Source organism: Mobula birostris, chromosome 4 (assembly GCF_030028105.1).
Source record: "Mobula birostris isolate sMobBir1 chromosome 4, sMobBir1.hap1, whole genome shotgun sequence".
NCBI lineage: Eukaryota > Metazoa > Chordata > Chondrichthyes > Myliobatiformes > Myliobatidae > Mobula > Mobula birostris.
Window position 1 is genome coordinate 30968125 of NC_092373.1, and position 18926 is coordinate 30987050.

At 40.5% G+C, this 18926-nt stretch overlaps 1 protein-coding gene across 11 annotated transcripts in view; it reads left to right on the forward strand.

The window, feature by feature from the left end:
* The first annotated feature begins 2254 nt into the window (after nucleotides 1-2254).
* mecom (MDS1 and EVI1 complex locus) overlaps nucleotides 2255-18926 on the forward strand; it is an 810949-nt gene continuing 794277 nt past the window's right edge. For all 11 annotated transcript variants that reach the window (XM_072255092.1, XM_072255099.1, XM_072255094.1 and 8 more), the window contains exon 1: nucleotides 2255-2442. In XM_072255092.1, coding sequence (XP_072111193.1) covers nucleotides 2406-2442 — 37 coding nt within the window. In that variant the 5' untranslated portion in view covers nucleotides 2255-2405. The remainder of the gene's footprint in view (nucleotides 2443-18926) is intronic.

The following is an 18926-nucleotide window of genomic DNA, read 5'->3' on the forward strand; positions in this document are numbered from 1 at the left end:
GGTTCCTGTTGTTAGTACAGACTGAGCAATATAGTACTAATAATTCGATACGCAGAATCGGCTAGTGTGTTGGACAGAGCAGTTCCCTCTAACATGCTGCGTCCGTAACGATATGAGTTGCATTTAATAGTGTACCAAATTTTGGATTTTAGGAACACGTTCACATCTTTTTTTTGTTTGTTAACCATGCGAAATCCTGTAACTTTCCAATGAATTATTTAAAAATGACTTTTTTATGAATAACCTCGTTATACGTACTGAATAATGTCTATTACTACTGATATCAGTAATCAATTATGTGAAAAAAACCGCTTGGGTACGACAATAATTTTGTGTGCAAATTCCATCCTAATGAACGAAATATGGTCTGTGATTCGCAGTCGTGATGCTGGGATTTAAATTAACCACACTTGGATTCGTCTTTCCTTTTTGCCGTTTTAACAGTTGTGAATAAAATGCGATTGTATTTCTCAGGCTGACCACAAGTACAGCGAGAGACTGCTCCAAATTCATGGATTGACGCGGTCACCTCCAATAGGAACTAGAGCTGGGGCGGTATCTATAAATCGTACTGATAAATGTTAACAAAAAGAGAATTGAGTTATATCTTTCTTCAACAGTATTGATCGCGCTTTGAATGATCTCTTTCGTGGTGTGTGTGTGTGTGTGTGTTTAGGTATTTGTGTGCATGTTCCTGTCTTTCCGTGTAATTCGAAGGATGGAGACGCTGTGACGAGATTTTTGTTGCAATCTTTATACCAAAGACTGCCTTAACATATTGACATAGTGATGTTCTGAGCTTTTGTTTCAAGGGAAGTCTGTTTCCTTGCAATACCTCCTCCTGGTGATACAATCTCCCTCACACGGAGCAATCTGGATCATCAGGAGAAAGTCGCACTTTGCAACGGAACTCCTCTATAAACCAGGGATTACCTGGCCGCAACTGATCTTTTATTTTTTTTTGTGATCGCAGTTCGCCTCGGTATTTGTGTACATGGGACATGGAAAGCGATGGTAATATTACATTAAACCGTATTAGGTTGACAGCAAACTTTGTTCTCGGTGTAAAATAAACAAATCGAAGATTGATTGAAGTCCTCTGTTAACGAAATAGCAGAAATTCCACATTTCCGTAGTGAGCGTGATAGAGTGGTAAGATTAATGTACTGGGAACATGAAGGTTTCAAGCTAATTGAAAGTTTCGATTTCTTTGTTTCAAAATATTTATCATATTATCAATATTATAAAATATCAACAGTGGTCAGGGGGCATAACTCACAGCAACATCCCAGCGAAATCGGATTACCTAATTCACCGGAAGAACAAAGTAAAGGAATTTAAAAATAACTTTTTACTGCAGAGGCTGAAGTGCGTGTGATTGTCCTCATCAAGGGGCTATGTGCGGTGTTGAATATAGCCCGTGCGTTCAGACTGGTCACTGGCTGCGAGGCGATAACTCCGTCCATTACAGCCACTAATAACAGTCCCAATAAATCAAAGCGATGGGGAGAAATTGGTTCCAGAGACATACCAGAGATTGAAATAGTCACATTTATTTGAAGTCTATTCAACATCCTATCTTTGGATGAAGCTTCTACCTAGAAGCAAATGTAATGTGCAGATATTCCGGTCAAATATCTGTACACTGTTACGATGTTTATACATCAGCATACACCCAGAGCAGGAGAAACTCACTTGGATGTGGTGCACACAGTTAGTTACATGTGGCTGGAATAACAAAATAACCCAGCGGTTAGAAAATGAAATTTCATGAACCCTCACAGAGTCATCATTGTGCCTCGTTTCTTCCCACTATTTGACTTATTTATGGAGTTATTAAATTCCATTGATGCATTCAACTTGTCAATATTAAATGCAGAGCCTAGCGCACAGTCAAATCCAGGCGGTACACAGCAGCCACGCTGCTAAATTAGCAGACATAATAGTTGCATAACAGCAACACGGCTCAATATGAACAGTCCTATTACCGGATGGTATTTTATAAAGTCTGCCAAAAGACAGTTCTGGTGGGTCTAATAATCGAATAATTATAAATATAATTGCTGTGGTTTGTCAGCGGCACGGTCGCGGTCTGTGAGCAATCCCTGCGACGCTGAAAGTGTCGGGTGCCGGAGGTTACAATCCACTTTTTTTTTGACACATTCTGACACAATCTCGCTTCAAGTGATCAATCGCTCCAAACTTTTTGGCAACGCGGCAGCAAGGCAGTGCGCATGTGCGAAGGTGTCTAAACTGACAATGCGGGAGAGATAGCGAGTCCGGATTGAGAAAGGGAGAGAGAGAGTGAAAGACAGAGAGAGGGAGTGTGAGAGAGAGAGGGAGTGAAAGAGAGAAAAAGACATCCGAGAATCTTGAGAATCCCATCAGCATCGGACACAGCCACCATGAGATCCAAAGGGAGGGCTCGCAAACTGGCCACAAGTAGGTGCAACATCCCATTTCTCTGTCACTTTCCCTTTTCTGCCATTTTGTATTACTTTATGTGTCTGGTCGATGTCGGGGGTCCCATTGACAGAGCTGCTTAAACCGATCGCTCCTTTTCCGTCCGACCCAGCGCTGAAGACAGACTGTTGAATCTCATCTCGAATCAGCTACCGGAATGGGATTGGTAGCTCCTTCTCTCTCACTCACTCCTCTCTCTCTCTCTCTCTCTCTCACACACACACACACACTCACTCTCTCTTCCCCCCCCCCCGCTCCCTCTCTCTCTCTCTCTCGCTCGTTCTCTCTCTCTCTCTCTCTCTCTCTCTCTCTCTCTCTCTCTTTCTCTCTCTCCCACTCTATCCCCCGCTTTGCCCCTTCTGGATACAACACCAGCACAGCATCCGAGGGCTTGCTCGCTTCCTGGCAACCGGCATTCACAGAGCGACACCAGAGGGGTGTTGGTGTTGGAGGGGGTGGGGGTGAATGTTGGTCGGATTCTGCCACTGGAGTTTCTGCAAAGTTAAAGGCGAGGCACGCTGAGAACGAGCGAGAAAGAGAGAGAGAACGAGAGAGAGAGAGAGAGAGAGAGAGAGATGGAACTTTGAAAAGCGGAATCTTTTGGTGTACAGTGTTGTGTTTCTTTACTTGCAAACAGTGGCGCTGTTGCCCATCTGCGAGGCACCTTCCCAAACTTCAGATCATGTCTGGAGCAGATCTGGGGATCTGGGGTTTGTAACGTGAAAAGCAGGTGAATATGTCAGGTAGAACTCCGGCCCTCTGTCATCCAAGTAGCTCCCGAGCAGAAGTGGACGGCGACAACTTGTAACGCTCGCCCCCCCCCCCCGCCCCTCTGCGTTAATCCTCACGTACTGAAACCGAACCCATGCTTTAACGTCGCCTCCCACCACAAATCCGCCATGATATCGTGCCTTGACCTTTTGCTTTTCCGCTGTGACTCTTGGCATTACTGGGTCGGCAAAGATGGAAGGGATAGCACTGTATCAATGATCCACCTGACTCTTCTATGTCATCGCTCGTTTCAAATCATACTTTCAATTATATATGTTTATGCTTTAAATTCTACAGAGAGAATGTTATTCTCTCTCATTAAAATGTTTCATTTATAAGTGGAAGCTTTAGAAGTTTGAGATAGAGCTGAAAACTGGATAGAGCGGAATTAAAAAAGTCAATCGAGGGCCGTATCTCTGTGAGACTTTCCCCCTTAGCAAATAAAAGCCAATTTCATCACCGTTTTACGTTTAGACTTTACGCTAATAAAACCATAATTTGTGTTTCTAACTCAGACAGAGACACACTAGTTCGAAACCAGAAAGCTAGAGACACACCCCGAAGTCGTTACTACTTTTCGGGACAAGTGGAAGGTCTCTTTTATTTAGTGACAATAATATGCAGGATGTAAACATAGTGATAGCCACACACACACACACACACACACACACACACACACACACACACAATAAATAAATATCTAATAAGATCCTATCAGAGTGATTGTAAAGATAGTCTAATTACTACACGAATAAGTTGTTGCGCGATTCCGAAACCCACTACAACCCATCTTTTCAACCTACTGACCCACTGAAAGACAACAATCCTACTTCCCAGTAAACTAATAACCGAAAGTAGCAATCGCAGTGACTGCATTAATAATTTATTACCTCCTGTTATACAAAACTTCGCACTGCAAGTGATTTAATAATGAGTTCTGACTGTGAGACTTTAAAGTACTGTGAAGGAATCAGGTTATATTATTTCCCGATATCATCTCTTTTCACCCACCGGCGTTTTCCCCTCTCTTCACGCCTTTGATGAACGGCTGTCCCTTATCTAGATATTTGAAAAAAAACCTTTATCATTTCAGTTAATATTACTGGGACTATTGCTTGCAGTTCCTGGTTGCCACATTTCAAGTGTCGTTATGTCAGAATTTTCCTCTTTTTGCGGGGAAAAGTGGGAGAATTAGTCATCCACGTACAGTAACACCATGAAAGCCTTAAAACATAGAAGATTGTTTCTGCTTTCTTATTTGGCGAATTCTTAGCAAGTCGGGCAAAGTGGCAGAATGTTTTGGGTCTCCAACTGTGTCGATAAATTTCTCATAAAGAAGGCACACGATCTCACAAACCGTTACTGAAGATCGTTTAGGATTCATAAATGGATCATCGTGTCAGCGGCATTGAGTAGATATATAAATGCAGACATTATTTATTGTCTTTCCATCAGTAATCACTGATTAGAACAGAATGTGTGTGGGGTGGGGCGCGTGGGGTGAGAAATGTGCAGTAGTGGTCAGAACGTACACAAAATCACCAAGTACAACTTAGACTTTCTAATGGTGCAAGCTCAATTTCAAAGAATTTAAACGTGTTGTAATGTGTTTTCTTAAGCCAGGCTGCAGCAAGCGTAAGCATCTTATTTTAAAAGATTTAATTTATTTTATCGCAATGAAACGTTTGCAAAACTTCTCAATGGTACAGTGTGTTTTAAATAATTGTTTTAAAAGAGTCTGGGGCACTTGCCTATGGGGGAGCTAAAGGCAGGGATTAGTCCAACGTTGGACGGGTTCTAACGTAGGAAAATAAAATAAAAAAAACAGCAGCGGTCTTAAACTAACATAGAGGCCGGGGGTGGGGAGGGGGTGTTAGGTGGAGGACGCTTGCACTTTATTATTTTGGATTTTTGTACAATCCTTTCTTTGCTTTCAACAATTATTTTTGTAAATTCAATTTTGGGTTAGTAGATGTGAGGCGAGCGTTTGATTGTAATCATTGGTGTCAGAGAAAGTAGTGTAAAATATATTTTAATGTTGTTGTTAATACCATCGTAAGATGAACTTATCTCTGATAACAGCAGCATGACTGTCTCTAAAATCTGATTGTACAGATATTTGTCCCAGAGAGATATATCCCCATACAAAGACGCACAACCCGACTATCGGCCTTCATCCGCTTTGAACTTAGCACTGGACGGGTACCACACGCGTTTTATTCTGCAGCATTTTGTTTTACCCCTAGCCAGTCTGCGCATGTTAATCAGATGGCCTCTATTTTAATGTAGATGTTTTAAGGATCATTTTGTCGCAGGCCTGAAGTTCAATTATGCACCAGCCCTGTCGTGTTTTGCTTTCAGCGAAAGTTTTCTGCACAGGACGCTGGCTACGTTGTGACCATGGCAAAGATGCAGGGCTTAAACGTCTTTGCAGTCAATATGTCATACTGTATTTTATTTCATCTGTTTTTAAAGCAACGTATTTCTGAAAGGCCTCTCAGTCTGCGAGTGCTGTTTGTGAGCCTAGCTGTAAAACAGAGAGAGAGCGGGGGGAGAGCAACGATGAGGCATTGTAAAACACTAAAGAAAATTTCAGACGAATTAGCACAAAACAGGTTGAAAGTTTCTTTTTCGCAGTTGGCGATTTTCATTGTATTTACCGAACATGCTACACACAGATAAACACACAGGCTGATTTCATTTCTAATATCCGTGCTTTTCAAAATATAACCTAAAATATAGTCGCAGTTAACATGATACACTAGCTCCTGACATATCTGTAGTAATTCTCCCTTAGTTTCCCACAACTTCTTCAACTAAGGTTTGTTCAGAATACCCTCTCCATTTGAAGTACCGCGGGAGGGGGGAGGGGGAGGGGGTAAAAATCAAGTCTCAGAATGATGAACAGTACTAGGTTGACGATAACGTTATAGAAAAACCTGCGAAGATGATCCGGCAAGTGTTTGCACTTTATTTTATCCACCAATATACAGACGAGTTGGAGAAATTGTATTTTTATGAGATAGATACCTGCATATTTTTTTTCGTATTTTGTCCGTTCGATCCTCTCTGATTTTTTTTTCTCTGTCCGGCTGGTTTTCTTATAACTCTTTTCCCCGTGCTTGTATCTCATTATCTCTCTCTGACTGTTCAGTCTTGGGTCACTTTCAGTCATAGTGCTTCAGGCGATGAGTTGATTTCAAATTCAACTTTCCACCTTATTTTCCCACAGAGAGAGAGAGCGCAGTTAAGTTGTCGCTTCACCTTGCCATAACATTCTGCATATGGACTTTGCTATTTCTGCATCTACAGCATCCGACGAAGGGACGAAGGTGTTTTGCAAATTATTATTTAATGCCGTGAAGGTTAAGAAATTAACCTCCAAGGACAGAGCGATATCCTTCCTCAACAACAATGCTTCCACGATCATAGGGATCGGGGATGATGCAGATTTGGGGTATTTGATAGGTGGAAACCAGTAATTTAAAGGCGATAGGGTTTTGAATTTAAAACCGTGGATGGATACAGAGCGGAGTTAAATTGGGGAATATTTAGACCTATTCAGAAGGTGCTCTGGAACAGAGTTATTTGGCGTGTTGGTAGCTCCGCAGAGACTAAGAACTAGCTCGACTTTGTTTTTGAAAAGGGCATGACGGACGAATCCGTTCCCTAACTGAAATCGTTGATAGAGAGAGAAATAAGAATTGTCCCAAACAGTCCCCATATCCGGACCTCAATTTTAAATAATCGGTCCAGCTTCAGTTTACAGTTTACTGGATCACATCTGTCAGAACCCGACCCAATAATACTTCTTCCCCAGACAATCCCTCGGGATCGGGGATGTCTGTTTTCCACTCCGGTAAACTGACTGTTAACGGGCTTCGTCGTCCGGTTCGAAGGGTTTACGGTGTAACGAACCATCACGATTCATCCAAAATCATCCTCCCGTTAACATTTCTTATTGATTTTAGGCCCCTGGAAGGAGAAGGGTCTGAATTGCTTGTCCACTGTTTTGTTTTTTTTCCCTTTGAGAGCTAATCTGGCGTGGAGCCAATTCTGTACAATGTCAACACTGAATATTCCAATCCCCAGACTAGTTTTAACTGCGTTCTAAATAAATAAACTCATTGTGTGTCTGTGTTAAAATTATTTCACCTCCTTCATAAGCTACAGCATCTCATTATGATTACCTCAAAGGCGGCGACCCTCGCAGCTATACATCACAGCGGCGGGCATATTGTACAGCTGTACACCTCCAGGCAAGGTTGGTAGGGGGGTAGGAGGAGGAGGGGGGAGCTGCGGAACATGAACACAATCTGGACCCTTATGAGTGCAGGCTTGTGCAATGATAACCAATCATAATTTGGTAACACGAAACTAAAACAAGCGAGTTGAGTGTAAATCACTGCAGCGATGTGACCCTCAGGGAGAGGGGCGCCTCACAGATCTCTGCTCTATATGGTTCTGAAAGAGCACCATGCCCGGCCAATATAAACCCGACTTTACATCATTAGAATCACCTTCCATCATCAAAGGCGACTCCAGGCGCGCAAACTAAAACATTAACCATCAAGCCCCCATTACACGCCAAGATTGCGAAGTCAGACAACCCCATTTCAGTTCTAGCCATACATGCGCTTGAGGTGAAAGGTGTGAATAACGCTCGGTGCCTATGGTTTCCACGTACCACATTCCTTAGTTCCTCATTCTTATCCGTCGAATTCCTCAAAAGACATACTTTTTCCAAGCCTTACAATGGAAATCTAAACGTGTTGGCAAGTGCGGTTTACTAAAGATCAGAAACACTAACAGTTAACACTTTACCGTTCAGGAATTCGCCAGTTATTGGGTCGCATCGGTTCATTTTGGCATTACCCATGTGATTTAGCGGTAAATTGTATTCCTTACAATGTGATTCACCTTGCTACAAAAAATAACCCGCACAAGGTTGAAAGTAATGCGGGTCCTTAGAAGGGATGACTCCATTTACCAGATGAACAGCCTTCGAAGAAACGCTAACGATGTTAAGTAGAAATGAGTCAATACTTTGACAGTGCACCAATTACCTGTGTGTTTACTTTTTAAATTTATATCCATCATTGCTTCTCTCAACCTTTGACCCAGAAACTACAGTATTGCAGCAGGGTGTAGGGTTGATACTTCAACTTTTAAAAAATCGACTGAACGAGAAACCCGAAAAAAGTTGTCCGAAGTTAATGGTGGCTTGCGATATGGTGGTTTCCTTCACCTATCTGCCGTTATTTGTCTGTTTTGTGCAAAAAGAAACCGGAGTCTATCCACGTATTTTAAAATGAGACCTTCGTGAGCTACGTAAGTCTTTAACTTTCCATAGGTGCCTCCCGTTGCTCCCTTGCTGTATAATCACTGCTGGAATACAGGAAAGGCAGCAATCAGTTGGAACACATCAAGCAGTAGTCATTTTTTTTCTTGAGATGGGTGAATATATCGGCCTTGACACTGGAGTCTCCTGTTCTCCCTCCGAGCAGTACCATGGGAGTGTTTATAGCTACATGAACAAGCAATCGTGGACTTAACCTCTCATCCATACACCTTAGCTCTTCACACGTTTCTAGCCAATGAAGCACCAATAAAGCTCCTTAGACGGTACTGACATTTTTTCTAACGAGATCGCTAAATGGTTAATCATTTGTGTAATTTTATACACAAATTATTAGTCAATCCAAGTGAGTTTATTTCGTACAAATGCTTTACTCTCACTGTGCAGGACAACCTCCGGAACCTTTATATCTAAATTAGCGAACGAAGTTGTTTCATTCTTTAAAAAAACTTAAATCTTTTTGATGAAGGGCTATCACCCGGAAACATCAACACAATTTCTCTTCCCACAGATGAATCTTGTTCTGATCTGTACTTCCAATAATTTCTGTTTTTATTTTAGCACTCCAGCACCTGCATTTTTTGATGATCATCATATTATTTATCATTACCGTGCCTCAATAGGCGTAAATAAGAATGTTCTGTATTAGGATAAAGGTGACAAGCTTGGTGTCACCAACAATTGGAACTATTAACCGAACGCAGTTGACTCTGTAACACAATACCTGAAATAGATGGCGGGAAAAGAGTGCCAATTGGGAAGTTCTATTTAGCAGAATGAAATCGCGTGCAACACCCAGTCTTGTGATAAATGGGAATTTTGTAATAAACGCAAAACCAAAGCTACTGCAAATTCCGGAGCTCCCGTTTTGTCACAATGGCCAGTCACCTGTTTTCAGTCATCGGAGATTAAGTGCAAAGATAATATAGATTCTGATCTAAGACAGTCAAATTTAATACAGGATATCAGCTCAGCTTTTGAAATACAATTACTTTTGAACAGACAGTGTATTCAATAATGGATTGATAGGACCATAGGACGTGCTAATTTTAGCATAGAAGTTTTGTAATGTGGAACATGTGGCAGTACTGAAATCAGACTATGGTAATCCAGATACATTTAGATTTTAGGTTCTTCGAGGGATAATACAGAGAAGTGACAGTTAACACCATTTGAGCAGGAGACAGGTAACCAGTACCTAATGGATCATTATAGTTGATTTCCTTTCTCTTAGACTGATGCCTTTGAACAGGCAATGAGAGACTGAAAATTTGCCTCAGTTCTATAGGAATAAGTTTGTGTCAACTTGTGGTGAATCTACTATTCTAGACAGTCTTTTAAACTCGGTTGGAAAAATGATCAGCTTTCCTATTTTTAGGACTAAGGTGAGATCTGTGTTTTTTGTTCTAAACACCCCTACACAATAGTAAGCAAATAATTGAAAATAAATATGATGTAAAGCAGAATTCACATTTAAAAAATTCTGAAACAAAATATATTAATTTTGGATCATTTATATGAGTCAGTTCCAAGGAGTTCATAATCAGTAATTATGGCTTTGTATAACATTGAAACTTCATGCAAACAAGTATAAGACTACCAGGGTATTTCAGCAAGACTGGTTTGGAAATCGACTGCAACACCATAAGTCATAGCAGCTGAATTAGGCGATTTGGCCCATCAAGTCTGCTTCATCATTTGATCAACGCTGATTTAATTTCCCTCTCAACTCCATTCTCCTGCCTTCTTCCCAAAACCTTTGACATCTTTACTAAGCAAGAATCTATTGACCATTACTTTAAATATACCCAATAACTTGACCTTCACTGTGGCAATGAATTCCAGATTCACCGCCCTCTTGTTTAAAAAAAATTCTTCTCATCTATGTTCTAAAGTGACATTCTTCTATACTGAGCCTACATCCTTTGGTCCTAGACTCTGCCACTATTGGAAACATCTGCCCATGTCAACTCTGCCTCAATGGTTTCAATGAGATCTCCAGTTCTTCAAAGCACCCATGAATATGGCCCAAAGCAAACATATGCATCTCACACATTAACCCTTTCATTCCCTAAATCATTCTTGTGAACCTCCTTTGGACCCTCTTCAATACCTGCACACCTTTTCTTAGATATTGAGCTCAAAATGCTTGCAATACTCCAAATGTAGTCTGACCTATCCCTTATACATCATTGTATCCTTGCTTTCATATCCTGGTCCTCTTGAAATTAGGGCTAGCATTGCACTTGTCTTCCATTTTACTTAGTCAACCTTTAAGTTAACCTTCAGGGAATCCTGCACGAGAGCTTTTGCACCTCCAATTTCTGAATTCACTCCATATTTCAAAAATAGTCTATACCTTTATTCCTTATACTAGAGTGCATGACCATACACTTTCCTACACTATATTCCATTGGCCACTTCTTTGTCCATTCTCCTCATCTGCCCAAGTTCTTCTGCAGATTCCCTATTTCCTCAACATTACCTGCCCCTCCACCTAGCTTTGTATCATTGGCAAACTTGGCCATAAAGCTATTAATTCCATCATCCAGGTCATTAACAAAATACATGAAAAGTAATGGAATCGTGCCAATTCAAGCGATTCACATTATTTGATTGGAAAACATTGCAAACAACACAGCCAATGAAGGGGGGTTGAATTTCCGAAAGTAATTTTGGGATCTGTGTGCTTAACTACATGAGGGTAGAAATCCCAAATTTCCTGTCAGCTTCATGGAGTAATGATGGTGACAGCAACGTTTTCACTGTCATTACCACTACAAAAGTTAGGCCAATATTTTTAATGTAAACTTTACACGGGGTTGTGAGGAAGTTGACTGATGGCTGGATATTTGAACATAACTGTTGGAGTTTCAGTTGGTTTGTATTACTTCAGGCAAATTCTGCTGACTGTTCTGAGTATCAGTTATGTGGTATCTAAAAGGTAAATTATAAATCTAGCTAGCACAAAAATGAATAGTTCTGTGATTTGTATGGATGTTGTGAAATGCTTATTCAGTGTGTCTGCCATTTCCTTGTCCCTGTTACTACCACTTCAGTGTTATTTTCCTGTGGTCTGATATCTACTCTTGCCTTTATTTTACTCTATATATATCTGAAGAAAACTTTGGTATCCTCTCTGATATTATTGGCTAGCTTACCTTCATATTACATCTTTTCTCTCATGCACTGTTATATTATCTACAGGGTATGCAGTGTACTCTAGCACAGAACCACATAAAATATGTGACAGAGAAGTAGCCCATTTGGCCCAAAAAATCTCTGCTGGTGCTTTTACTCCACCTAAAACTAATTAACTGTCAGCTAAAATTGATAGTCTTTGGAAATGAAAATTCAACAAATTTTGACAGCGCACATTTGACAATAAAGCAAAACTGATTTTTATAGGAAAACTAAGTGGATCAGTAAGCATGAACATATTTTGCTAAAGAAGGGAGAAATGATGATGGCACTTTCAATAATAATGAATCATTAGTGAAACAGTGGAATGCACATGTTGAAATGTAGACCTCCTAAGGAAGTGGATTTCATTAGCAGTAATAGAAAGATAGCAGCCAATGATGATGCATCAAAGATAATGACCCTTTAATGCTTTTTAAAGAGTTAATGAACCACTTAACGGTCAGAAAAGCCAAAGTTCATTCATCCAGATGCGGAGTGTACAGCCTGAACACTGGCAGAGATAATCGTGATTTACCTACAAGCCATTGCATGTGCTCAGTCTCCAAGCAACAGTCTTGTGTATTTGGTGCACTACTCCTCCCCACCACCCCCAGGGAATTACCAGACCAGTCTTGGAAGGAATATGCCAGGATGACTGCAAATCTTTCCAGAGCTGGATTGCACTGGAAGCAAACTTTGAAGCAAGGTGGCCAGGATGGCCAATTGGTGGAGAATGTTTGCAAATACAGTATATCCACTGCAGGGGGGGCGGGGGGGTGAGCATTTCCAAAACTGAATTTTTTTTACATTTGGGTGCCAGATTCAGGTTTGCCTGGGTGTATTCCTTGCCAGAATGGATACATTTGTAGACCGCCAGAGGGCAAAGCTGATTTCTGGGTCACACCTTCCAAAACGTTTGTACAGGCTGCAAGTGGCTTAAGACGCAGTTGTGATGTGACTGTTTCATCTTACTTCTGTTGAGAAAATGGCATCATCACTAGCTTGGCAAATGTTGGTCTTTGAGATTCCTTTCATTTCGAGGTTGGAGATGAATCAGAAAGGGGCACAAATTTGTCAACGACTCTTTTATTATGATCTTTTCTCTTAATCCTTCAATTCTGGACAATTAGATCAATGATTGGGGGCATGAATGAATCTTCTCAGACCTTATTTCCTATTTTCCTTTTGGCTGTTCACTTGAAATAGGGCTTATATATTGAAAATGATTTTTTTCCTTTGATATGAGCCAAAAACAAACACAGCAGATGCCAGAAATCTGAAGTGAAATCAGTGAATGCAGGAAAGAGGGAGAAAGGGAGAGAGGGACAGAGGAACAGAGGGAGAGGGAGAGGGAGAAGGAGAGGGAGAGGGAGGGGGAGAGAGAGAGAGGGGGGAGAGAGAGAGAGAGAGAGAGAGAGAGAGAGAGAGAGAGAGGGAGAGAGACAGAGATCACTTTTCATTGATGGACCACCATCAGCATGAAACTCCTTTTCTTTCTTCACAGATGCTGCTTGCCTTGTGAATTTTCTGTAAACGTTTATGCACATGTTAAGTAATTAGTGATGAAACTATGTATTAAAAATCTCTTGCTGTTGTATGTTTTGAAGGTATTTCTTGCTGTTGATTTTGTCTTGCTTGTAATAAGCATCCAGTGACTCATATTTAGGCCTGGTGGAACTGCAAAACTTGTCCCTGCTATCTTCATTATGAATTGAACAACAGTTGTACGGATGGTGAAGGATCTGACAGGTTTACAGAAAGGTCCAGCACCATGGCTGTAAGAGCAGGAATGAATTTGGAAAAGGAAAGGGCTTGGATATATATATATCACAACTTTCATGACCACAGAACCTCTGATGTGTAAAGGCTGATTTATACTTCTGCGTCAAATGTTCGCCGTAGGTACAGCGTAGCAGCACACCCTACGCTGCACTTATGCAAACCCTATGCCGTAGCCTAACGCACACCTCTCCCAAAATGTAACTACGCGTCATGGCAACGCAGACTGCAACAACTGTGTTTGGTCCACTTGGTAGCATTGCATTTCCTCCTACGCTGCAATAGCTTCCCATTGGGCTACTGAAGGGCAGGGAAGGAACTCTGGCTGCAATGCTTTCCATAAAGCTTTACAGACCTCCGAAATTATGGAGGACCCTGTGCTTGACACCAGTTTGTAGCTGGCTGCTACAGCCTGTTGACTTCCACCTGAAGCTAAAACTCGAATGGTGATTGCCAGTCTCTGAGTATACTGTGCGTACACTGATGCGAAATAAATGGTTGGAGACGATGAACCAAATCGTCAAATCTACCTTCTGACATCTGAAAATATTTGAAATGCATGTCCTTGTCCATTTCTCTCAGTGGCCGGACAAGCACAGAAAATTCACCCTCCTTCAGTTTCAGTCGCCATTGTTTGAGTTTCAACACAAAGAAACTCAACACAGTGGCATAGAAACCCCACCGCCAACTAGTGTTTTGGTGGTGAATTGCAGAGTGACGCAGACACATCAACGCACAAGTATAAATGCCCACAACAGCGTAGCCCACTTGCGTAGGCTATGGCGTAAGCTAGTACGCACAAGTATAAACAACAGGAATTCTGCAGATGCTGGAAATTCAAGCAACACACATCAGAGTTGCTGGTGAATGCAGCAGGCCAGGCAGCATCTGTAGGAAGAGGTGCAGTCGACGTTTCAGACCGAGACCCTTCGTCGGGACTAACTGAAGGAAGAGTGAGTTCACCAGCAACTTTGATGTGTGACGCACAAGTATAAATCACCCTTAAGACTGAAAGCGAAGAACTTGATGCAATCAAGAAAAAAACCAGCAAGTGATTTTTCAGACTGCAATGCTCTGCAAAGAGTAATCAATGGTGTAAATGTATAATGATGTTAATGCTTGATGAAGAATAAATATTAGCCAGGACACTAGAAGAACTCTGGTTTTCTTCAAATAACCTGAATGGTGATGATCTGTGCTAAAGACCCAAAGACATTACCTCCCTTAATGAAGTGTTAATGTGCAATATATGCTAAAAATACCTTGTGAGGCTTAATACCTCTGCCCTTCTCAGTCAAAGGCCTAGGACTGTATTTTGGTTCATCTGTGATGTCAAGAGAGTCAGAGATTTTCGGGTGGGCAATTTCATAGGGAAAAATTTGGCTTGTAGTCGATGCATATACAGAAACAAATTGCATGTTTGAAATTACAAGCAAATATTGAGGATTTTCTTTCACTAGCTTCTAATAATGATGATACTTTATTATGGGGTCAGAGTAATCAGAACAATGTGAAACAATTGGCTTTATTCATACCTGTTTTAATGACAGTAAATATTTAATTCCCTAATATATGTTTTCCTGTCAAATGAGATGCAGACTTATTAGTCTCTTGCTCTTGCATCTTTCAGCAATATTGAACTGATGCAAAGTAACTCATTCGATCAGTCTTTAATTTGTTTAAGGGATTACATATTATATGTTTATCTGCTGCCGATCACGAATATAGCGTTTAAAAGGATAATGGATCATGATTTTTGAAAGGCCGGGAAAAGTAAGGGCCATATTAATACTGCTTGAAAGTTGTGTAAACAGTGGCATACCTAGACGCACATATCACTGTATGAGGTGGGAATAGCAGCATTGATGCTAGCATTGAAAAAATATCTGTCAGTATTTGAGGGAAGCAATTTTATCCCTGCACAGTATTAACTTACTAACATATTTTCAGTGATACTTCCATATATTGTAATGTATTTTCTGAATAAAATGGTAGTTCTATTGAAGAGGAAAATAAGAATACAAGTCTAACTGTGACAACTTGAAGGATGAATTCTATAACATTGTTGTCCTTCCTAAAGCCTTCAGTTTTCTTATCTCCTCATAGTCCTGTTTGTACTCATTACTTAAATTCAGACAACAAGGTGAATGACCACTACTTTGATATATATCCAGCACTGTTATATAGCTAGTATGTTTTTGTGTGCCAAAATAGAAAGCCCATTATCTTGGAAATAGTATACTGTACAGGAAAAGACCCATGATACAGTTCAAATTAAGTAGATTTAAAGACCCCTTAATATTTTATTTAATGCTGCTTTGTTGGAAATAAACGGCACATTATATGTTTTGTAGTTTAAACTTTGTAACACTTTTTTAATTCACATGAGCTGCAACTGCTAATGTGTTGACATTGTGATATTGATCTCATCACAGTGTGTACCTTTACATATAGTGTGTTGAAAGCATTATGAAATTCAACTACCAGTGAATGTCCTACTCTTGAATTTATCAGCTTGGAAAAGGGATGCCAACCAACAACAGCAGTTAAAACTGGAACAGCATTTTTTGGGGCAGGGAGGCTAAGAAAGAACAACAACATTGAGCCATGGGGCAAAATATTCAACTATCAACCATTAAAACCTCTCTCATTTCTTTAGTTTGCATTTGTTTATTTGTTGGCCTTGCATTTTACTTTGCATTCAAGAGTCAAAGTTACCCCAATCAGTCATTGCTGGAAAAAGAAAGGTGATTTAAGTGTTTTAAGCAATGAATGGAATTTTTCAGTTGGACTTAGAGAGACTTTTTATGGTTAGGGTTAAGGGTTTTGCATGGTTTGAGCTGTTTTCAGAAACTATGGTTGGATTTTTAATATAAAGCCAGGTTTTGATTTGAAAACGAAAACGTGCCCAGATCAAAGAGAAATGAAAAATGATGGGCAGTTGGAAGTTCACATCAGATGTTCTTGTTCTTGAACAGAGTCCAGCGTGGGCCATTTGACGACAACAGGGCAGCAGGCTGGAGTTTTGAACATTGGCTAAGAAAAAAAAATGGTCCTGTTTGTAGGTGAATCCAGCAGAGGCTGGAAAAGTGCAGATTTACAAAATGAGTTAATGTACCAGTGGGTGGGCTGTAGGCAAGTGAAATCCAATGAGTAAATGCATTTTAAAGAAAAAGGTGATAAAAATATTTTTATAAATAGTGTTGGAACAGCTTCGGAGGTGGTTCAGAGATGTCGGGGCGTTAATAACATGTCTATTTGCTGCCAAACATCAGTCAACAAAGCAAACAGAATGTTAGCTTGTACAGAAAGCTTAGTTACCAGTTGGAAGTGATTGCACTAAAACTGTATAGTGCTTTGTTCAGACTTTCGAGTACTGGAGCCAGTTCAGAGAAGTGCAGCACAGGGCTGAACTATAGAGCAAGGGCTGTTGAGAAACTTCGGAGCTGAAAGTTGCCCGAGTCTTTTTTCCTGGCCTGAAGTAGGAACCACACAGGTGGCACATGCCCCGACTCAGAGACTCGAGGCTGGCCAAAATTGGACCTTGGCTCTTACTTCAAGGGCTTTGGTGAGTTACTGCGGCCTGTTGTGTCACCACAGACAGCTTGCATGTTCCAATGAAATATGCCCCTTTGACCGCTTAGGTCTGACAAGAGAGGGCAACAGGAGTGGGGCAATTAGTTTTGGCAACAATCCTTGTAATGGTGGTGACCGTAGCCGCTTGCTTCATCTCAGTGCCGACTGATAATTGAGAGTGTGCCACATCTGAAATTCACTCACCCAGGGTGGCCCTGTTACTTGGAAAGAATTTAAGGATAAGTTTATTCAAGGGCCTGAATGGGATCCTTAAAGTTTAAAGACTACCAGAGCCAACGGATTTTTCCAGAATTCATCAGGATGTAAAAAAAAAACAAGTTGCTGCAATGGGAAAATGTTAAAATTATGTTTTGAGGAGGAATCTGATAGGATAACCCTTGCTTATGTTTACACAGTTACCATGTTACTGAACACGAGGAGTTAAGTTAAATGACTGCACCAGCATTAATGAGAAGCCAGGGTGTTTCAAAATGGTGGCAGTATATTGTGATGATTTTGACAAGTAGAGGGTAAGTGGGAATTAAAGAAGCATTTAAACAATGAATTTCAAAGATTCTCAAATTATTGTATAACAGGAACATATTTTTGCTTTGAAAAAGATTGACAGTTAAATTGGTCTTCAGCAGCGGAGAAGGCAGTTTGATTAATAGTGAGTTATTAGGGCCTGTTATTGGATTAATTATTGGAATAGGAAGTTGAGCGTGGTGTAAGAGGACCACTAGTTTACTATTCGCTGGTTTTGCATTACAGCCATTGACCAATTTAACCCCTATTGAATTTTAAATCATTTGATGAAAAGCTTGTTCAATTAATGCTGCGGACTACATATGTTCAGTGTTTTGTAGGTGCCCCACTGACTGTCTCGTTTACCCAGCATGAGTCCTCCCCAATAAACCATTAAAACTGATTAAATTGTGCAATATGGGGTGTATTACATTGCATGTCTAATGTCAAACCTATGCTGCCTAGTGTGTCTACACACACCTGTTGTGTAACAATGCTTAATCTCTGCACTTTGCAGTCATTCATAGAGTGACAGGGAAGAAATGTATAACTAATGCATGGAATACATTTCCCATCACTCAGTTCCCCCTTGTGGTAATTTCATGCAGTCTGGGGATCCTTCTCTATTCTATAAGTGCTTGCAATGAAAATCATACGAGTAATAAATTCGTGTTCAGGTTCCTTTTATAATGTTAATTCAACATCTCCTAGTTTTTTGCTTAAAATCAGACCTGGAATGACTGGAACTAGTTTAAAATCACCTCAACTTTAAATCAGAGATTATTTTGACACAACATTTAAACTGATGGCAATGATACACTTCAAATGGGTTGTTGAGTGAGTACCACCCGTGATAAATGTTATAAGCTAAGGCAGTAGCTGTACTAAAGAATTTCTAAAAATGTTCAGATTTGAACATTTTATTAAAAATGGCACACCAGTGAAACCAGATGGGAAAATGTAGAGTAGCCAAATATTTTTACTGGAACCCACCTGACGATGACAAGCTATAGTCTTCAAATCTTTTGATATATTTTTCTAATACCCTGCAGCACCCTGGAGCTTCATGGGTTTGGACAAAATTTCATGTTTTTCCTATTTTAAAAATAGTTTTTTTCCAGCTGAACATCTGTATTCCGTTTCCCCCTCCAATCATAGTTTTCTGCTCCTCCCACTCTATACTTAACAATTTTTCATGCCGCAGAGTCTGTTTAAATTATTATCTCATTCAGCCTGCTCTCAGGTTATTGAGGCATTTCCAAAGTGAGTG